This window comes from Schistocerca serialis, chromosome 11 (genome assembly GCF_023864345.2).
Source record: "Schistocerca serialis cubense isolate TAMUIC-IGC-003099 chromosome 11, iqSchSeri2.2, whole genome shotgun sequence".
Classification (NCBI taxonomy): Eukaryota; Metazoa; Arthropoda; class Insecta; order Orthoptera; family Acrididae; genus Schistocerca; species Schistocerca serialis.
Window position 1 is genome coordinate 67,423,798 of NC_064648.1, and position 23,728 is coordinate 67,447,525.

Here is a 23,728-nt window from a genome sequence, read left to right on the forward strand (position 1 = left end):
TTCAGAAGCTTGTCTGCTATGTGAAGTACGATAGATGGTGATCTGTGACATCTCTGCCAAAAGAGCACAACAATGCCGGGACATGTGTAAGTGTTTCAGAGCACACTGTTCGTCGTGCACTGTCGAACGTGGAGCCCCAGCAGCAGCAGCAACACATTCACATGTCGACTCAATGAAATTGTCAATTAAAATTGCAGTCGCCGCGTCCCCGTCGGCATTTGACCGTCGATCGATGGAAATGCATCAGTTTCTGGGGGAATCACATTTTTGTTACACTAGATCAATGGCTGTCTCCAAAAATGCCACCATTCAGGTGGACGGCGGCTCGAAATGTGTCGCACACTACAGATGCACGCTGGTGGAAGCAGCATTAAGCTACGGGAGATGTTCTCCTGCGCTCGTGTGGGAGCTGTGGTAGTAATCGAAGACACGTCGACATCTGCGAACCACCTGCATCCCTTCGTGCTCGACATCTCTTCCGCTGCAAAGTCATCTTTCAGCAGTATAGCTGTCCGTGTCTCTGCACCAGAACCGTGCTACAGTGGTTTGAGGACCATTATAGTGTACTCGTGTCAATGTCTCTGTGGCTAAATTCGTCTGGTGTAAATCCTGTGAAATCCGTACTATTGGGCACTGTCACCACCTATGCACATCAGCGGCCCATTATTTACGCAAATTACACGATCTGTTCACAGACATCTAGTGCCACACATCTCCACAAACCTACCGACAAACTGAAAGTTCCCTGATGCGCGGAGTCACTGATGTATTTCATTTGGAAGACTGACAAACATGCTATTATTCAGGTGGTCATAAAGCTTTGGCTCCTCAGTGTATTGCTGGTCAATTCGTAAAACAGAGAAATATTCCAGGTTTCTTTCAGCCTCTAGCATAGAAGACACTGTCAAGGAGAAATATTCCACTAGCAAGAAAAACAGTTCTTTTATCTAGATTTTACTAGCTGGTCCAAATAGCAATTAATTTTATGAAACGGGTGACCACAGAGAATTTATTATGCAACAAGAGGGAGTGAACCCAAAATAAACAAATTAAACTCCATTTTGGCTCAGTTCAGCAACAGGACTGAGAAACAAACCAATTAAACACTCCAATATCTCAGTGCCCCTTTAATTACATTAGATGAATGGGTAAAACAGCTGTTCTCACAGTTTCATAGCATGATCTCTTCAAAGTTTCAGAAAGATGGAGACATGGTTCAAATGACTACAGTGTTGACACACAATGTGTGTTCTACTAGAACATTTAAATATAAATATACTTGAGAAATTACACACATTATAACATTTCCATTCAAAAAAGAAACATTATATGATATGGTTTCTAATTTGTTAAGAAATGTAGAAACATAATGATCGTACAAATGACCAGTGAGCAAAAAATTCCTAGTTTACACCAGAGAAAAATTTGTATCGACAAACAACAACTGCTCCGCACAGCAACAGCAGCCATCAGTTACGGAAAGGGAACACAGAAAGTTACCTGGTGAGATTACTTTAGTTCACAAGTGAACTTCAACTGGCCTTGAACAGTACCACCAAGTATTAGTACGAACAAATTACACAACAAATAAGATGCCAGAGGAAGACAACTACAGTACACTGATTAAAAGTGGGGGGGAAAAAGGAGTATTTGGAAAGAAGCACTAAGGAAGTTACTAAGAGCACAGAGCATTTACCTCCATTCTAGGTTTCATCTAGTGGCCAGTGTAAATGCTAAGATGGTTTTATCAACTTTTTCATTAATCAAATTTTCTATAAATGTATTTCCGGCTGTTATGACTGTTTGGTAATTTTTTTAATTTTGTGATTAATTATATCGTTTATTCTATTATGCCATAAATGTTTTTTCATTGATGATATATTTTATAACTATATTAAATATTTAAATTTGTTGTCAATTTTAATCTCCTGTTTTCTGTCGTAATTTTCTTGGTGAGTGGTGAGTCAGTTAACACAATTTTTGTTTTTTCAAAGAATATTCTGAAGCTGATCCTCTGTGCTATTTTCTGTAAAAATTTAATTATTGTCAAGTTTCCCACACGTTGATGGACAGGAGATCAAGCTCGTCAGTGAATCACAATTAGTTCTCTCTGACCTCTTTAGGTCTTCCAATTTTTATGTTCTTTGGTTTATCTTGTTCCATTCTATTACTATATACGCCCATACGTACTTGAACAGCACTAATAACAAAACAGCCTTCCTGTCTTAAGGGTAGTTGGAATGACACAAAAACACTCTTTCAGTTTTTAAGCTTATAAAAATAATTTGAAATTTTCTGCTTAAAATGGTGCAAAATTTGTTAAGAAATTCTAGTTGGAAGTATTTTTATTGTATTTTTCAAAATTATATATGCACTCAGGGAAGTTGTCCAACTAGTGATGTGTGTGTATTTAAACCTTCTGTTGTAGAATCTTTTATCTTTCCATTGCTACCGTTGTCTTGGCAACTAAATGTGTTTATAGTTCACTTTTTGATCTGTGAGTTTGTGTTTTGAGTCTAGAGTTTCATTTGTCCCTTGTTTGAAGTTTGTTATCTGTCTTATTTTTACTTTTAATGCTGAGTGTTACAGTTTCTACGATGCCCTGAAAGGCATCATTATTTAAAAAAGAGTAAGTTCTGCAGGAATCAATGTGGAAACAACCTCTGCCTAAGTGAACAACCTTTATGTAAGTGATTCTCCTTCAGTACCTATTGATAATGATGAAAGTTCTAACATTTGTACATCTGGGATATGCGAAGCACATACGCCCACTAGTGCATCAGAAAAGAAGTTATGTGCTACATAACTGAAGTTACAGATGAAACTTCTAATGAACAGTATGTTTTATTTGACTATTTTTAGTAAGTTTATGAAGAAGTGTTTCTGTTATAATCTTTGTGGAGGCCCATTTGATATGAACATAACAAAATCTATACGACTATTCAGCCAAACTGCTATAGTTTGTGCCCAGTGGCGAAAATGAGACCTGTTTTTGGAGCTCTAAAAAGGTAGTAACAATTTTTTTGAGAGTAATATCAGGCTACTGTATGCAATGAGAGCTGTTGGTAAAGGACATACTGCTGCTCAAACACTTTTTGCCATAATGAATCTTCCACTTCCACCTACTAAAATATAGAATTACACTAAAGTAATAGGAGACTGCTCAGTGTCAGATTTATATATGGAAACTGCTGCCAGTGAAGCACAATATAGCAATGATGGAAATCCAGATATCCCTTGGATGGAACCTGCCAGATAAGGGGCCACACTGCAAAAAACACTGCTGTTACTGTTACTATTGTGAACAAAGGCAAAATTTTTGATTGTGAAGTGCTCACTAAGCATTGTTACCACTCTGCACCTGATAAGGAAGATGAAGCTCACATCTGTTGTAAGAGTTATGAAGGTACAAGTGGAGGGATGGAGACTGTTTCTGCTGTGAAAATTTTACAGATCGGAAAAAGAATGGGGAGTATTTTACACAAAATTCGTCGGAGATGGGGACTCCGTGGCTTATAAAAGTGTGACAGAATCAAACCCATATCATATGTCAATAAGATAATAATTATATTAGAATGCGTTGATCACATTAAAAAAAGAATGGGCAACTGTCAAAAGAAATTGAAGCAGAATCTAAAGGAAAAAATTTTGTCAGATTGAGAAAGCATTAAAGGTTGCTTTTCAGATGAAATCATACATGAACTTCAACAGTACTATGGTATAGCAATAAGAAATAATGCAAATAATTTGCAGGAAATGAAACAAGCTGTGTGGGCAACACAACATATTTGCAGAAAAGCTCAAGCTACTGGAGATCTTTACCACCACACAACTTCTATAACAGTGGCTGTTTTGGAAGCAATTAAACAAACATATGGAGACTTGCGGCAGCCTGATCTTCTCAGAAAATGTCTTCACGATTGTACCAAGAATCGAAACGAGTCGTTTGACAATCTCGTAAGGACTCGTGCACCTACGAATATATCTGTTGGGATATAAATGTTGAAATGGAGAGTCTGTGATTCTGTTATTTCATTCAATGATGGCCATGTGGATAGGTTAAATGTCATGGAAAGGCTTGACATTGTTCCTAGTGTTAACACCCCCAGAGGTCTTCAACTTCTATACAAAGCGTGAGTAAGCAAGGCTCAGTATGCAGCTGAATTTAATACAAAAAAGCAAGGGCAACAAGAAGAAAAAAGTTTCTAGGTGAAAAAGAAGAACCAGAAGGTGATCCTGATAACACTGCTCAAGTAACAGAAATTTGTGAATTTTCAGAATATATTACTTAGTATCTTTTGCCATTTGACATTTTTGGTGTTATATTGTACCTTTATCTCGCAAAGCACTAAACCAGTAGCATCCAAATTTTCAGAAATGCTATAAAACAGCTGAAAGAGGCCACTGAGCTAGAATAATGACAAGAACTGGCTTATTCTCCAAATCAGGGAAATTTATGTTAAATTTTTCCCAATATGCTGAAAACAGCTGACAAAATTCGAAACTATAACAGTTCCTGAGAAAAAAGGTACACAAAGTTAACACTGGCGAGATAGGGCATGCCGACTCCCCTTAAACTGGATTTTAGGGGGGAATAACTCAGAAAATACTCCTCTGAATCTGACATAACATTTTCTGTTGTTAAGGTGAGTTCCATCACTATGACTAATTTTGGGGACTGGCCAAAAATTCTAAAGATTTTCAATATTGAAGGTCACAGACACTGCCAAGTGCCTTCATAAAACCTAAAACAGTTATTGCAAGAGGCTTACTTTGTTTCCTGTAATGGGCCACGATTTATTTTAAAGTGGGGATCTGTTCTGCATAGCTGCTTCTGGATATGAAGTCTCCCCGATATTGCTCGACTTCTTGCTCTAGTCGTCATTTAATGCTAACACTCAAAATTCTGGGGATAACTTTGCATGTGCAGTCCTCTGCAGTTATCTGAATTGCTATCTTCTTTTTTGGAGAAGTGGGTGGATTACAGTCATTATTCAAAGTTAGTGGTATTTATTTGGTATACAAATTTCTAATACGTGGGCTGCAATTTAACAATTCAGGACAGAATCTTGTCTATTACAGTACAGAGGAAATACAGAAAGTAAAAGAGAGCAATCAGTAAAAGAGAACAATCATTTTTTACAGCTGTGTGTATTGGTACGAGTTTTAATTGGTAATTGAGTGTCACAGATAACCTAGTAAAACCTCAGTTCCAATGTGCTCACAGATTTCAGTTACAAGAATCCCATGAAAGTGAATTTACTCAATCTATTTCCATTTACTGATGTAATATATTGATTAGGAGCAAGCACAAACATTTATTTTAAGTGCAATAGAATATTTGTACCACCAAATAACTGCAACAGGGCCAGTACTTACAACATGGGCCCACAATGAATGTTACACGGTGAGATTGCTTTAGTCCACAAGCGAAACTCAGTTGACAATGAGAAGTACAACTGAGTATTAGTATGGACAAATTAACAGCATTTATACATAAAGTGCTAGGAAAAAGACAGCAATGTACTGACCGGTGAGAGGCATTATGGAAGACTATAAGAGGAAGCTAAATACAATTACACAAAGGTTTCGTATAGCACACAGTGTAGGTGCTACGACGGTCCTCAAAAGAACTTTTTCAACAAAGAAACTTTCAGTAAAATTAGTGAGCAATCCTCTTTTTTACATTTCTTTGGACTAGATTAGTCAATTTCGTAACAAGAATCTTTCAGTTTCCAGAACTTCTTCACTCTCTCGGATCTTAACATTCTTCCTTTGTCTGAAATAGCCCTTCCCGCGGTCTGTAAAAATGATCTCTCAGAAGTTTCAAGCAGATGGACGTGTGGCACAAATGATTACGATGTGCACTGGCAGATTATGCACTCTCAACTGAACTACCAACTGCAAATACTATTTTTGAAATCATATACGCTGTTTTAATGTTTATTTTCTTTTTTTCCCAAAAAGTAAATAGAGATTTTTAGTATTATGTCTTCTAAGTTGATTAGAAACTACAGATTCAAAGGACACTGACAAATTTGGATTTTAATTGTAAAAGTTTCTAGTTTAAGTGTAGTGGAATACTTGTATCACCAGACAACGGCTGTCCCATATGGCAACAGTAGTCAGTACTTACAGTACGGGCACGCACGATATCATCTGGCGATATTGCTTTAGTCCACAAGCGAAACTCAATTGACAGTGAAAAGTGCAATCGAGTATTAGTATGGACCGATACCACTGCATCTACACATACGGCGCCAGCATAAGGTATTACAATGTACTGATTGGCAGTGACCAAAAATAGAAATAAAGAAAGATGTGGGCAACAACTGGTGGGCTTCAAATATCCTTTTGAGAAGATGCACTTTATAAATAACATAAAATCAGCACCAAGAGACTGGGTGTTTGACTAGTAAAAATTACGCAGGCACCAAAGTTTATATAAATAGGTAAATGGACAAAAACTTATCACATAAAAAAGCATTTATTTCACATATTAACAAAATGGAAATGGCCTTTCGACTAACTGAACACATCTACAATGAAGAGATCGAAATCCTTAAATATCAGACTCTCACGTTTGGGAGGGCGGCAGTACAAACCCGGGTCTCACCATTCAGATTTCCCTAATCGCTCCCAGCAAATGTCGGGACGATTCCTTTGAAAGGGCACAGCCGATTTTCTTTCCCATCCTCGACACAATCCGAGCTCGTGCTCGAACTCGAATGACCTCATTGTCGATGGGATGTTTAGCACTAATCTCCTCCTTTCTTCTCCTCAAATACCAAAATTAGACACTGCTGCAATGTTATTTGACCAGAGTCTCTATATGTGACTGGGAGAAACTTGGGGCCAAAGACGGAAAAATTCTAAGAAAAAGCCTGGATCTCATTATCAAAGAAAACAGTAAGTACAAAAGACGTCACAACCGTGACGCGAAGTAGTGACACTATATCTATGAGCATGATCTGTTTAAGGAAAAGCTATAAACAATCAAAGGTTTCCAGAAGCCAAAGTTGAAGACAGGATAGGCACAAACCAAAGAGAGAAAAGAATGAAAACAGGAAACGGTTGCAGAATTACTGAGCAGCACTTAAAGGTCAGAAAAAAAAGAGACAGTCAAACTGACTTCCTCTCTAGTACGCCGAAACGAAGAAAGAAAATGGAGAGCAGGACTGTGGAGCTATGTAAGAGTACGTAGTATTAAATTTTCTGTTCTAAAAATGAAGATTTGAAGGATTCACATACAGGTTAGTATAAATGCTAAATACTTCTGTAAACAACTCCTTCATCAATGAAATTTTTGCTACATTCAGTGAGTGATTTCCTTTAAATAGGCTATTATTTAGCAAATGGGGACATAAACTTTACTATTACCTTAGAACTGACAGGAAAAACTATAAGTGAAACAGAACATTCAGTTTTTAGTGAGGTGCATACTGATAAGGACTTTAATTGGTAAATCTTGTGATACAGATAACTTTCCAAAACCACAGTATTTGCAGGCCCGCCAATTTCAGTTATGAGAACTCCAAGAAGTCAGTTTACTGTGCCTACTTATGCTTACTAATGTCACATGGAATAACATTCTGGAGAAGGTCCACACTCAGATAAGTATCGAGCGAAATGTGAGAATCACAGTCAGAGCTCTGCTCGATTTGGAGGAGTGGTCAGTGTATGGGACTTGTTTCCAGTGTTTTGGCATATGAAAGAGTCCTCCCCTGTGATGCACAAGCATGTGGACTGGTAGATGCCAGTATTTCAAACATTAAGAATGAGGGTTCTCTTAACGTTATAATTAACACTTTCATAAATAAAGTCAAGTATAAGATGACACCCTCTTTTTAAAAGTCTCCTTGTCAAAAATTTATTTCTAACATATTCTGACTAATCAAAATTACAAGTTTCTATTGACGTGAGGTATTTGCCTATGAAGTTTATATTACACATATTCTAAACTTATGTCTTTTTCTGATTGTCTACATTTTGATAATATATAAAAAAGATAGTTTACATCAGTTTTTACCATTCCGCCCCAATCTGGGACCAGTGAACTACTTTTTGTTCACAAGGATCAAAAGAACCCTGAAAGGAACTCGGCACAGGACATTGGGGGTGGTAAATGCAGCTTCGACCACTGCACTGAAGGAGATCCCTGTTGACGATTTCCAGGGTGCCTTCAATGATCGGGTGAAGCATCGGCCACTGTGCATCGAAGCAGGGGGATGATAATTTGAGAAGTTCTGAGAAGATTTTAAACTGGTACTGAATAAATAATTTTAAAAAATAATTTATTACTTGCACTTTTGGAATGGACCCTGTGTATGAGAACTTTTATTGCAAACCTGTTCAAAAACAACACAAGTTTGTAAGTTGATAGAATTTTTAAGTATAACTGAGATAAAAAGGGAATTTATTTCTGCAGATACCCTGACAACAAGTCAGATTGTACTAAAACTTGCTGAGCCTCTTCTCAATTAGGCCAAAGACTGAATGGACAACTACAAAACAGCGTGCATTTGCATCAGTAAAGAGATATGAATGTAGCTAGCAGACTTGCAACTGAACAAGAAGAATGTACCCGATGTCTTGAAAAGTGCAAGGATCAAGAAAAGTGTATTTGTAGCATATCACTCACAGAGTGTTATGGTGCTAAAATGAATGGATAAAAAACAAGAGTTCTTTATTTCAACATTCCATAATGATGCAGTTGCTACAGCAACCAAAGAGGGCAAAGAGCAAAGAAAGCCTTAATGCATTACAAAACACAATTTGTTTATGTGTAGTGTAAATTTGAGCATCAGAAACTACAGCCTTTTCCAGTGGAAAGGAAGAAGGGTGTTAAATGGCACACAAAAACATTTAGAAGGCTAACGAATATTGAAGTGCACAATGCTTTTATTGTTTATAACGCCAGTGAGAGGATGGGGGAAGAAATACATGTAAATTCCAGGCTGCTTCTCAGACAATAGTTGCTGGAAATTCATGGAAAAAGTGCAGCTTCACCTTGATGTGTGCAGCCTTCAAAATTTCCTGTACCTGAAAGGCTCACAACAAGGCATTTCACTGAGAAAATCCCACCCACAGAGAAGAAATAGGAAACACTGTTTTGGTTCTTAGACTGCATTGTAGGACTTACTTTTGAAGACAGTTTTGAGGTATACCATACCAAAAATTCATTTTGATGGCTAACGTATATTTTAATTGTAATAAAGATGCACTGTTAACAATTCCTGAAAATTTCATTACTTTTGAACAAATAGTTTCTGCACTAGACAAATCTCACTGAAACGCTGCATTTGCATACCACCTGGCTACGTAAGCTACCATCAGCATGCTAGACGCATGTACGGAAACTAACAGCGTGAGGGGTTAATATGTTAGATTATGAAAGCTGTCCTACTTCACAGTACACTGGTTGTCGTAGATATTGCTGCTGTCAATTCTTAGGCAATTATGTTCAATGCAATCAAGAGTTGTCACTGCCTAAGAATTTACAGCAAGAACATACTTGACAAAATGTGTGATAAGGTGGTCAGATTTCACAATCGAACAAATTAAAATAGGCACTGTTTTAATAGTATTCTAAATATTCACATGGTTGTTTGCTTTCTATATGTAGTTCATGTTGAACTTCCCAAAGAATGTGTAACCGACAGATATACAGAGGTACATAATATGCCAGTGACAATGTGTTATAAACACAAAAATTGGTTTGGCTAATAAATGTTTTAAGCATAGTTCGTAGTGTTTAGATGGCCTTTAAAAAATTATTTACAAACTGTGGAGCAGCAAGCATTCAAGACTTTTTACTCTATATTTAATCTGTACCTTTATGGCGCACACTTTTTCAGTGAGAAAGTTACTGAACTGCTCTTTCAAATGAAATACAAAGATTATATGCACATTAGGCTAAAAAACCATTACTTTCCAGTACAAACCTGTGCCAAAAGGTGGTCGGTTGGCTCCACTTGTGCCAAAAGTAGGCGTGGCTGTCCCGAACACAGAACTCTGGGTGGTAGCAGCCGCAGAGCTCGCTCCTCCGAAAGACGGTGTGGCGCCAGACCCGAAGACAGTCGCCCGATTTGCAGAACCGAATGCGGGAGTGCTTCCAGACGAACCGGATCCGAATGTCGGCACTTGTCCGGTGTTGGAGCCGAAAGTGGGAGTCTGTCCGGAGCTAGACCCGAAGGCAGGCGTCTGACCAGTTCCACTGGCTCCGAATGCTGCCAACTGACTGCCGGAACCGGGTGCAGCTATTTGACCAGAACTGCCGGCACCAATCGCAGGTGTCTGCCCAGTTCCGAAAGCCGGTGCCTGGCTCGTGGTGACCGATCCGAATACTGCTGGCCGATTCTGAGAGCTCGAGCCGAATGCCGGCAGCTGATTTGTGGTGGCAGACCCAAAAGCGGGTGCCTGACTCGTAGGGATTGCACCGAAAGTTGGTGTCTGTGTCGTTGTAGCAGATCCGAAGGTTGGGGTCTGAGACGATGTACCGGCTCCGAAGGCCGGTGTCTGAGACGATGTACCAGCTCCGAAGGCTGGGGCCTGAGTAGTCGTACCAGATCCGAACGTCGGAGCCTGAGATGTTGCACCAGATCCAAAGGCTGAGCCCTGAGATGTACCTGCTCCGAAGACTGGGGCCTGGGTGGATGTACCAGATCCAAAGGCCGGGGTCTGAGATGTTGCTGCAGATCCAAAAGCTGGGGTCTGAGATGTCGTACCACCTCCAAAGGCCGGTGCCTGAGTAGTAGTGCCAGATCCAAAAGTTAGAGCAGGAGCTGTAGTGCCAGATCCAAAAGCCGGGGTAGCAGCTGTAGTGGTAGATCCGAAGGCCGGAGTAGCTGCCGTACCGGTAGATCCGAAAGCCGGAGCAGCTGATGTACTGCCAGAACCGAAGGTCGGAGTGGCAGCCATAGTGCCAGATCCGAAGGTCGGAGTAGCAGCCGTAGTGCCAGATCCAAATGTCGAAACCTGAGAAACATTACTTGTGCCAGATGGCGTCTGTGACTGGTTCTGCGTCGTAGAGCCAAAAACTGAAGTTCCGAACACCGAAGACTGAGTAGTCGCAGCTGTCGAACCGAATGTCGGTGCCTGCGAGGAGGTGGCGTTACCCGCTCCGAATACCGGTGCCGCGGCACCCCCGAATATAGACTGCTGTGCGGTCGCCACAGTCGTAGTCGGAGTGGCTCCGAAAATCCCTTTCTGCGGGGCAGATCCAAATGACGGAGTAGGTGCGGGGCTCGTCAGAGAAGTGTGACTCTGTGACACGGCCGCTGCAGCAAATGGAGATGCTGCCGTCTCCGTAGTAGTCGCTTTCGAGTAGGCGGCACTAGAGCTGAAAATCGAAGGCTGACTTGCCGTAGCTCCAGGTCCCGATGTTGCCGCCTGCCGACCGACCTTGTCTGCCGCGCCTGCGGGACAGAGAGAGAAAGTGAGTGAATCATTTGTTCTTACCTTACCACTGATGTCTGCATAGTAAATAAGCCCAAATTATGAGAGTAAGTTTGTGTTTCAGCAACAGTGCAACTCAAATTACAGAACCAATGCACAGAGCCTGACAATGTGATCAGCAAATGATGGTTTAATTTGCTCACTCTGCGTGACAGTGGGAAAATGGCATGCAAGTGGACAGACATTCAGTACAGTCAGGTGACGTACCGTCATTACTTCCAACATTTCATGCAAATAACCTGCTCCAAAACCACTGATTTCACAAGAGGACCTTATGCACTGGGTCTCTTATTTACAGGACTAAACAGGGTGTATGTGTGGACAAGGAAAAAAAATTCCCGGACTTTTCCCGGATTTCCCGGTTGAAAATACTCTTTCTCCCGGGTGAAAATACACATTTTCCTTATTAAATGACAGTATACTTTTACTCGGCACTGTAAAACTTATCAATCGTTAGAATATTTATGGTTTTCTACAGAGATGTAGAATTTACTGGCACTTTAAGAAACGAAACCCAGGGGGGGAAAAAAAACACGTTTTGGAAAGATCTTTGATGTGCAGCAACATGTAGGCTGCATTTCTTCGTTTCACGGAGGTATAAATTCGAATTCCACCAAACACTGCATGTTACTTTCCGAAGCAATGAAATCGAGATTGCGACGTGCTTTTGTAAACCAGCCATAGCTCATGTCACGTGATCTCGACAGCTGATGACAGCACAGGGCACGTAGGGTAGTCAACCAATAGCAAGATCACTCTCAAGTAGCACGGACACACAAAAAGAAAAGTTAATGGTTTAAATTAATATACATAGTTTTGCTAGAAGAAAAACAAAGCTTTCACAAATAATATTGGTCTCTAAGATTAATAAGCTACAAGAGAATCTAAGCTTCCACACATAATGCTGATCATTTTGCGCGTGTTACACTTTAAGATATATCGCACAAATGTGCCAATAAAATTTTTAATAACGACTTAAAGGTCTGATCTGGGCTCAAAATTCTTCTACATGGTCATCCTCAAAGAGTTGATTTTTAGATGAGAGTCAAATGCTTTGTGATTTAAGAAATTCATCGTACATTCTCACACATAGTTCATCTTGCGTAAAAGGAAATTTACTTTGAAAGTAACACTTTTCAAACCACCATTCGTAATATTTTTCCGTGAGCTGCTAGAAATTGGTTCATTTCAGCAGTTGTCAGAGAGCGCCAGATAACAGGCGTCACTGCGCCTGCGCAGCTACAGTGACGCAGGAAGCCCGCAAGTTCGTACGTGTAAAACATTAAAAGATCTTGCATTATGTCATAAAAGAAACAAGACATCAAAGGATACTTCAGGAGCATCGAAATTTCGTGAACTGTACTAAAATGCATAATTCGGCTTCAAGTGCACATTCGTATGTCCAGATTCGGATGTAAATTTTCTTGAGTACCAGTACTGTATTATCTCATGCTTGGTTCTTTATTATGGCATAATGCCATACGAGCCAGAAGATGGGAAACGTGCACTTGAAATGAAGCGAATAGTTGAAACTAGCCAACAGTGTGAAATTAAACACTTCATTTCAAATAAATTGACTGCCTCAGCGCAAAATATTAATAAAAGCCAAATCTCTTTAGCAAACCGACAAAAATAACTTCATTGTTCTGCAATGTGATTAAAGCTTGACTGTCAGAAAGGTGAAACTAGTAACTAATTTTAGCCTTCCGTAACTATGCGAACGTATTTTAATTCATCTGGTAGCTCCCGGCCACAGAAATCTGATTTTTGTTTTCATTTAATGCGAGAGCAATAAACGAAAAGGAAACAGCAAAATCACTAAACGTAAACACAGGTCACGTGGAGACTACCCACCTCCCCACTACAACTCAAGACTGCTCTATGCATCATCAGCCCTGGATCTACGATATTTCTGAACCGGAGCAATTTAGATAGTGGCACCCAGCCACACATCTGTAGCCAGAAGCGGGAGAACGTACTACTCACAGGCGACTCAACTGCGCATGCGCAAGAGCCCGCCCGCAACTGCTCAAATGAATCAAATGTAAACAGCTGTCATGTCACGCTCATCAGAGGCAATTTGTTGTTAGGAAGCACCGCATATTATTCCTAAAGCCTTTGACACACTTTGGTTGGCAGACGCTTGTATGCGCAGTGTTTTGTTGTTGTATATGGCGCATTTCCTTTGCAACTAAAGTTTTATTTTCGTTTCTTTTTTCTCTCATTCATGTATTTTTGCTGCAGCATTATCCTGGAGAAGCGGGATACAGTAATATCCTTCGTTAAGAGTATTGGTTCTTACCAGTTAAAATAACAAAAATTTAATTGGTGACTTAAAACAAGGAAAAGTTCCCGGAATTCTAAAAAATTCCCGGGTTTTTCCCGGTTTCCTCCCAGACGAAAAAATTCCCGGGTTTTTCCCGGGTCGTATACACCCTGCTAAAGCAATATGATATATTTCTCAAACACAGTGTGACATATTTATAAATTACACTTGGGGGTGGAAGGGGGGGGGGGGGGTTTGCAGTATGAGGGAAGATGGTTTTATGCTGTGTGCGCAGCTGGGGCCACGGCACAGATTTTTCGTGAAAACATCACAATAAAATCCTAAGAAGTGTATTATAATAATATGTAATTTCACTACCAATATCTCTAATACAATGTTTACACAGACTAGTATAATGGTTAAAGAACAGATAAATCACCTAGCCACAGTATGACCGATGGGCCAGCTATGCAACTGCTTTGCACCATTTTTTCATTGTCTTTTCGATACTGCCAAATCTGTCACATTCGCTAAATAATACACTTCTCGGATTCCTTTCGACGCGGGCTTTCTCCTGTGTTGCACTTTCTAAAATTCCAAGCATATTTATGAGTCACATAAGATGGCATCTTTCATTTTATTGTAATTTTCAATTTAATACTGATTTTCATTTATATTCAGGCAAGAATGTTTATTGTCTCTCTATGGGTCCTAGCAGTGCTCAGCAAACTCTTCACAATGATGCCTGAACCAATGTCCAGATAAATGTATTCCTATGCAATAATTTTACACAAAGTAACAATCACGTGCATGTGCCTACACTGGTAAGACGACATCACAAGCGAAACAAATACCGCATGACAAACGTGCACAGACATGACAATCCGGTCTGTGCTCAACCACTGCTTTTATGCATTACCAGTCTCTTAGTTATTAGCAATTCAAATTTTGTCGGCCAAAAAGGTTGGCGAGCAAATAGACATTTTCACAACTACAAAGACTTAACATTTCAGGAAGTGCTTTTAATTATGAAAACTGATGTTTATAGTAAAACAGTGAATATCAATGCATGTAGCATTCGGGTATAATCATTGTGAGATTACTTGTTCGAATCATATGTTGTTGTTATTGTTGTTGTGGTCTTCAGTCCTGAGACTGGTTTGATGCAGCTCTCCATGCTACTCTATCCTGTGCAAGCTTCTTCATCTCCCAGTACCTACTGCAACCTACATCCTTCTGAATCTGCTTAGTGTATTCATTACTTGGTCTCCCTCTATGATTTTTACCCTCCATGCTGCCCTCCAATGCTAAATTTGTGATCCATTGATGCCTCAAAACATGTCCTACCAACCGATCCCTTCTTCTAGTCAAGTTGTGCCACAAACTTCTCTTCTCCCCAATCCTATTCAATACCTCCTCATTAGTTACGTTATCTACCCACCTTATCTTCAGCATTCTTCTGTAGCACCACATTTCCAAAGCTTCTATTCTCTTCCTGTCCAAACTGGTTATCGACCATGTTTCACTTCCATACATGGCTACACTCCATACAAATACTTTCAGAAACGACTTCCTGACACTTAAATCTATACTCGATGTTAACAAATTTCTCTTCTTCAGAAACGATTTCCTTGCCATTGCCAGTCTACATTTTATATCCTCTCTACTTCAACCATCATCAGTTATTTTACTCCCTAAATAGCAAAACTCCTTTACTACTTTAAGTGTCTCATTTCCTAATCTAATCCCCTCAGCATCACCTGATTTAATTTGACTACATTCCATTATCCTCGTTTTGCTTTTGTTGATGTTCATCTTATATCTCCCTTTCAAGACACTGTCCATTCCGTTCAACTGCTCTTCCAAGTCCTTTGCTGTCTCTGACAGAATTACAATGTCATCGGCGAACCTCAAAGTTTTTATTTCTTCTCCATGGATTTTAATACCTACTCCGAATTTTTCTTTTGTTTCCTTTACTGCTTGCTCAATATACAGATTGAATAACATCGGGGAGAGGCTACAACCCTGTCTCACTCCTTTCCCAACCACTGCTTCCCTTTCATGCCCCTCGACTCTTATAACTGCCATCTGGTTTCTGTACAAATTGTAAATAGCCTTTCACTCCCTGTATTTTAACCCTGCCACCTTCAGAATTTGAAAGAGAGTATTCCAGTTAACGTTGTCAAAAGCTTTCTCTAAGTCTACAAATGCTAGAAACGTAGGTTTGCCTTTTCTTAATCTTTCTTCTAAGATAAGTCGTAAGGTTAGTATTGCCTCACGTGTTCCAACATTTCTACGGAATCCAAACTGATCTTCCCCGAGGTCCGCTTCTACCAGTTTTTCCATTCGTCTGTAAAGAATTCGCGTTAGTATTTTGCAGCTGTGACTTATTAAACTGATAGTTCGGTAATTTTCACATCTGTCAACACCTGCTTTCTTTGGGATTGGAATTATTATATTCTTCTTGAAGTCTGTGGGTATTTCGCCTGTCTCATACATCTTGCTCACCAGATGGTAGAGTTTTGTCAGGACTGGCTCTCCCAAGGCCATCAGTAGTTCTAATGGAATGTTGTCTACTCCCGGGGCCTTGTTTCGACTCAGGTCTTTCAGTGCTCTGTCAAACTCTTCACGCAGTATCTTATCTCCCATTTCATCTTCATCTACATCCTCTTCCATTTCCATAATATTGTCCTCAAGTACATCGCCCTTGTATAAACCCTCTATATACTCCTTCCACTTTTCTGCTTTCCCTTCTTTGCTTAGAGCTGGGTTGCCATCTGAGCTCTTGATATTCATACAAGTGGTTCTCTTATCTCCAAAGGTCTCTTTAATTTTCCTGTAGGCAGTATCTATCTTACCCCTAGTGAGACAAGCCTCTACATCCTTACATTTCTCCTCTAGCCATTTTGCACTTCCTGTCGATCTCATTTTTGAGACGTTTGTATTCCTTTTTGCCTGCTTCATTTACTGCATTTTTATATTTTCTGCTTTCATCAATTAAATTCAATATTTCTTCTGTTACCCAAGGATTTCTATTAGCCCTCGTCTTTTTACCTACTTGATCGTCTGCTGCCTTCACTACTTCATCCCTCAGAGCTACCCATTCTTCTTCTACTGTATTTCTTTCCCCCATTCCTGTCAATTGTTCCCTTATGCTTTCCCTGAAACTCTGTACAACCTCTGGTTCTTTCAGTTTATCCAGGTCCCATCTCCTTAAATTCCCGCCTTTTTGCAGTTTCTTCAGTTTCAATCTGCGGTTCATAACCAATATATTGTGGTCAGAATCCACATCTGCCCCTGGAAATGTCTTACAATTTAAAACCTGGTTCCTAAATCTCTGTCTTACCATTATGTAATCTATCTGATACCTTTTAGTATCTCCAGGATTCTTCCAGGTATACAACCTTCTTTCATGATTCTTGAACCAAGTGTTAGCTATGATTAAGTTATGCTCTGTGCAAAATTCTACAAGGCGGCTTCCTCTTTCATTTCTTCCCCCCAATCAATATTCACCTACTATGTTTCCTTCTCTCCCTTTTCCTACTGACGAATTCCAGTCACCCATGACTATTAAATTTTCGTCTCCCTTCACTACCTGAATAATTTCTTTTATCTCGTCATACATTTCATCAATTTATTCATCATCTGCAGAGCTAGTTGGCATATAAACTTGTACTACTGTAGTAGGCATGGGCTTTGTGTCTATCTTGGCCACAATAATGTGTTCACTATGCTGTTTGTAGTAGCTTACCCGCACTCCTATTTTTTTATTCATTATTAAACCTACTCCTGCATTACCCCTATTTGATTTTGTATTTATAACCCTGTAATCACCTGACCAAAAGTCTTGTCCCTCCTGCCACCGAACTTCACTAATTCCCACTATATCTAACTGTAACCTATCCATTTCCCTTTTTAAATTTTCTAACCTACCTGCCCGATTAAGGGATCTGACATTCCACGCTCCGATCCGTAGAATGCCAGTTTTCTTTCTCCTGATAACGACGCCCTCTTGAGCAGTCCCCGCCCAGAGATCCGAATGGGGGACTATTTTACCTCCGGAACATTTTACCCAAGAGGACGCCATCATCATTTAATCATACAGTAAAGCTGCATGCCATCGGGAAAAATTACGGCTGTAGTTTCCCCTTGCTTTCAGCCGTTTGCAGTACCAGCACAGCAAGGCCGTTTTGGTTAATGTTACTAGGCCAGATCAGTCAATCATCCAGACTGTTGCCCCTGCAACTACTGAAAAGGCTGCTGCCCCTCTTCAGGAACCACATGTTTGTGTGGCCTCTCAACAGATACCCCTCCGTTGTGGTTGCACCCACGGTACGGCCATCTGTATCGCTGAGGCACGCAAGCCTCCCCACCAACGGCAAGGTCCATGGTTCATGGGGGGTCGAATCATATAGGCACTACTTTTTCTACTTGTTATACTTAATTATTCATTGCATGTATTAATAATTAATTAAATTTGGTACACAGATCTGAAATGTCTACTGACAAGTGAAAAATAATATATATTAACACCCGTTTTTTTAATTAGGTTTTTGTTTATTGGTAATCTTTATAAATAAAATAATTCTATTTTACATTTTAAATTTCTGTATCAAATTTCAATTTTTTAAGAACACTGACATTTTCAAGTGATTTATGATTAATAATAAGTTGCTACTTTTGTTAAAAGATTACTTTTCAGCTTTTGTTACTTCACATTTCAATTTGCTAACGAGCACAGGACTCAAATAAAAGAACAACTAAAATGCATCTACCAAGAACTGAACCAGCAACCTCACAATTACAAGACCAGAATTACACACACAGCTATGGGTGGCTGTATTAAAAAATATTGGAACTTTTTTTATGCTTACAGTCCTAACAGCATTCGGAAACTTGTAAAAGTCAATTTCTTTAGTGCTTTTCAGAAGTGTGTAATGCTACTTTAGGAAATTGTCCAGGCATTGAGCTTCAAACCCTGTATGGGAAGAAAAAGAAAGAAGACCAGTCCTCAAGGTCTCGCCAGTTTGACACCAGTGGAAATCCTCGAGTAGGCGAGGAGTGTTCAGATGTCACATACAAGTTGGACAATACTAAGTACAAGAGATCTGTTTGAAGACTACCAAAAGCCTAAATCTACATCTATACTCAGCACACCACTGTCAGGTGCACGGCAAAGGCAACATCTCACTGTACCAGTTGCTAGGGTTTCCTCCTGTTCCATTCACATACGGAGCACGGGAAGAATGACTGGTCGAAGGCCTCTGTGCGTGCAGTAATTATTCTAATCTTATCCTCACGGTCCCTATGTGAACGATGCGTAGGGGGTTGTAGTATATCCCTAGACTGATAATTTAAAGCCAGTTCTTGAAACTTTGTTAATAGACTTTCTTGAGATAGTTCAGGTATGTCAAGAGTGTGCCATTTCAGTTCCTTCAGTATCACTGTGACCCACTCTCACAGATTAAATAAACCTATGACCATTTGTGGTGCCCTTCTCTGTGGAATTCAGTATGCCCTGTTAATCCTATCTGGTACGGGCCCCATACACTCGAGCAATATTCTAGAACCAGTTGCGCGAGTGATTTGTAAGCGATCTCTTTTGTAGACTGATTGCACGTCCCTAATATTCTAGCAACTGTTATGGCGTAAACTGACTGTTACGGCCTAAACTGAAGTGTCAGCACACCAGTCAGGAATGACAGGGAAGAGAGGGTTGTGAGAAGAAGTCAGCCAATCACACACTGACCGGAACTCCTTCCAGGATGACAACGTGACAGCAGTGACCCCTACGTGAAGAGGACGTAAGCGCCGAGACCGACTGGCGACGCCCCGTTAGCAGCTTTGAGATTAGCATTTACGAGTGCAGTGTCAACTCTAGTCACTTCGCTTGTAATCTCTATGTAGCACAGACTCGGGATTGTCTATACTGAAGAGGACTGATTATTTTGTGTGTTGCCTTTTACTTGCGACACCTGTGTAATTGCCAAAGTTAAGTGCTGTAATTTTCTTATTCTCTTATTTTAATAAAACTCAAGAATACAACTAGCTCGATCGATTGTCTAGCGAACCGAGTATGCAGGCTCGCTAGACACTTCGTATTTGGTGACGAGGTGTAAGAACGGATACCAAAGCGACAACCTGTCCACATTTCGCACCCAGAGCCTGGCTGTCACAATTTTGTTTCGTCGTGGGCTTTTGTGTTTTGTTGGTGCCTTAATTCTACTTGTGTCTTCTTTGCAGGGGTGTGTTAACCTGTTTTAACAGTGTCTCTTACAGTGTTTATTCTATTCAGAGTTTTCAGGTGGGTATTGCAGCAATTGTCTTTGCTCGTGTGCTTATTTTTATTGCTCGCATTGCCTGTTTATTGCATTTGGCTATTCCGAAATGAGTGACCCACCTCTCACACCCCTTGCTCAGGCATCTCAGCTGCAAGCAATAGATGAAAAACAGCTAACACGGATGTTTCAGTTTCAGACACAGCAGATTGCATTCCTTTTCAATACCATACAACAGTTCCTCACAAACCAAACGAACGCTGCGCAGAAGGCAACAACTGTAACTCCGAGTGCCGTACCGCCCATCTGCCAGTTTAACGAAAAAGAAGAGGACTGGCTAGAGTGGTTGCAACATTTTTTGTCAATGGTAGAAAGTGCAGTGTTTTGCTTCATTCAAAAAATTTTCCCTACAGCTATTCTGAGTGAACTTTCCTACAGTCAGGTTGTAGATTCTCTAAGTAACTATTATGACCACCGAGTGAATGTGGCGGCTAGGTACCAATTCTTTCACTGCAAGAAAAGGTCAGAATAAACTTACCGCAAGTGGGTAACAGATTTACAGGGTATGATGAGGAAATGCAAATTCAAATGTGCTTGCGGTGCTTTATATTCAGATGTTATGTTGCGTGATGCAATTGTGTACAATGTAACTGATGTCAGACTTAGGGAACAGATTTTGAAACAGTCAGATCCATCATTTCATCAAGTAGTGCCAATTCTAGATCAGTACGATTCAGGTGCCGTAGTGGCCAACGAATTTGAGCATCGACCAATTTGTCGGGTCGAGTCGTCTCTCGCTCGCGGCCGGCCCAGTAGGCAGCAACATTATGCGCACGCCGTGCCACGTAAACAGTTCTCTAAACAGGTGAACAGAATTATGTCGTGCCCTCGGTGCTATTCACGGCACAAACGCCAAGATTGTCCGTCTAGACAAAGACAGTGTTACACTTGTGGAAACAAAAGTCACGTACAATCCGTATGTTTGCAACAGAACAAACATAAGAATTCTGCCCACTCAAAAAAATCTTGTCACAATGCAGTGTTTTCAAAGCCCGCTGCAGGCATCAGCAAAACTAGCAAGCAAACAGTTTCTTCTATAGGTGGCAAAAAATAACGTAACTGATAGAAATAACCGGTTACTCAAAAGTAACGGTTACTGCGATAACCGTTCCTCTGATACAGGCAGTTATTTCAATAACTGTCTAATGTCAACAGTGCCTCGCGCCATCTGTTACCGAAGATCGTACTACGCTTTCCCGTCAACTCATCGGAGATCTGGCTAGGAACGAAGGAGAGGGTAGACCATTTGAAGGCGTTCTATAGACCATGGGAATAACTGTGAGACTGCGCGCCATCTGTTGATAAGAACTGTGTACCATATCGTGTGCCTTCGTTACTTTTAGCACAAACAATTAAATAAAGTTAATGTCCGAGCGGTGACTGATAGGAGCTGCAGTACAGGCATTAACAAGTACGGTCGTTCCCTTGAGCCACCGCCTCATATGTCAATTTAGCTTGGACGGGTAGTATAAAGGAGGTACCATAATGAATTCGAGCGACTATGGAAATAACTGTCAGAGATCGGTATTTTCCTCTGGCAGTTATCGTTATTGGCTCACAGTTCTCGCTCTCTGGCAGTTATCGGGCTACCATTACAGGTAACCTGGAAGTTGGTAACGGAATAGCTGTGTGACTTTGTTCCTGACACAGTGACTCCAGTCTTAGACCCCGGTGATATTTCAGAGACGTTAGTTACTGAAGCGAACAAATATTTACATACTTCTTCGCAAATAGCCGCTGGCCATCGCGAATGACAAATAACATGTCAGAAAGTATAACATAATACAGTTGAATATAATAATTATTATCCTCATCATTTGTCAGGAGATTGTCAAAATATGTGAATATATTACAGTAACTGCTAATATTTACAGAACTGATACACTGTCAGAATAAAACACAGTTACGCACTTTTAATAAATTTATCATACACAGAATACCCGATCTTGACTGTTGCAACCAAGTGCTGTCAAAACTGAAATATAGAATTTTTACCTAAGCTGGTCTATCAGTCTCTGTTACGATATTCATCTACAGAGTAGAAAGAGATGTCAATGGAAGCGTCCGATTCCACCCATCTGCTTCGACGTAAAGGTGTTGTGGTGTTGAATATCATTACGGCACGGTGTTTATGAGTTGGTGTGTGTGTGTGTGTGTGTGTGTGTGTGTGTGTGTGTGTGTGTGGAGGGGGGATCTAGTTTGCAGTGCCGGAATTTGCTGGTGGTAATTTTTTTTTTTTTTTTTTTTTTTTCCTTCCTAGCTGTGACGTTTTGTGTATTTATGGAGTATTGAATGTGATTTAATTTATGTAGGGATGATTGATTTGTGGACTTTTGGGTTTGTGGTTTTATTTTTCGCAGTTGTAGGTGTTGTTTTTATGGCATCAGTAGCTGTGGTGGACCTATATAGGTCACCAGAAATGACCGATTCCCATTTTCATAGTTGTACGTGTTAATGTTTTGGTATAGTCATCTGAGGTTGACCTATGTAGGTCACGGGAAATTTCCGATTCCAATATTCGTACTTTTAGTTGTGGGTATTGGTGTTTTGGTATGGTCACCTATGGTTGACCTATATTGTTCAAGGGAAGTGTCCGATTCCCGCAGATTTTTCTTGGTGTAGCAGAATGCTGTATTTTTTTTCTTTTTGTTCTTCATTTTGTGTTTTGGGATCATGGTGTGTTTTTTTACTAGCTTTTCCTCACCCTAAAACCCCCAACTTCCCGCAGTTGTCCCGTTGGTTTGATTGTATTTTTGGTGGGAGATGTTATTGTATTATTTATATATATCTTCGTGTTTGTTGCCATGTGTATGTAGTGACGTCATAGACACACTTAAAATAGCCATTTCTGGCATATTGATGACGGGTGGAATCGGACACTTCTGTATCAAAAAGTCTTTCAAACACACTGTAAACTGTACTTTATCTGAAACCAAGTTTTTAATGGTTGCTGACTTGCTGGCAGTTTATTGAAAATGCATGTTCCTGAATATTGGACCCCTTTTGGACCAAGGTAAGTGATTTTAGGTCTTTATGTAGGTTGCTGTTCCCATTTCTAGTACTGATATTATGAATTGAGCTATTGGTTGGAAATACTTGTAACAAATTTCATTAAGGAATAAATATACTAGGAAGCAGTGGATAGAATACCAAGTTCCTTGAACAGGTTCCTACATGATGTTCTTGAATTTATACCACAAACGATTTTTATTACACACTTTTACATGCGAAAAACTTTGCTACGTTTGATGAGTTACCACAGAATATGCTCCCTTATGAAATAATAGAGTGAAAAAATGTGGTATGCCCTTCCCAACTGAATTTATTATCGAGTTGTAGTCCCAGAAATGTAACACTGTCAACCTTTTCGATCTGCATGTCTTCATATGTTATAAACATGCTGTAGCTGGAGAAATCGAGCAGTTTACAAATCTGACATAAAACTGGATTAGCGTACTCACACTTTCCCCAATAGGACTAGCTTTTACAGCACAGGAGTAAACGAATCTGTCACATTACGTATATTTTTGTTGTAGGAATATATATATATGTGTGTGTGTGTGTGTCTGCTTGTGTCTGTATATGTGTGTGTGTGTGCGCGCGAGTGTATACCCGTCCTTTTTCCCACTAAAATAAGTCTTTCCGCTCCCGGGATTGGAATGACTCC

General features: G+C 40.1%; 1 protein-coding gene across 1 annotated transcript in view; it reads right to left on the reverse strand.

The window, feature by feature from the left end:
• Nucleotides 1–23,728, reverse strand: part of LOC126426851 (mucin-19) — a 129,301-nt gene that overhangs the window by 29,202 nt on the left and 76,371 nt on the right. Inside the window, exon 10 of the mRNA XM_050088872.1 lies at nucleotides 9,945–11,417. Within this exon, the coding sequence (XP_049944829.1) occupies nucleotides 9,945–11,417 (1,473 nt within the window). The remainder of the gene's footprint in view (nucleotides 1–9,944; nucleotides 11,418–23,728) is intronic.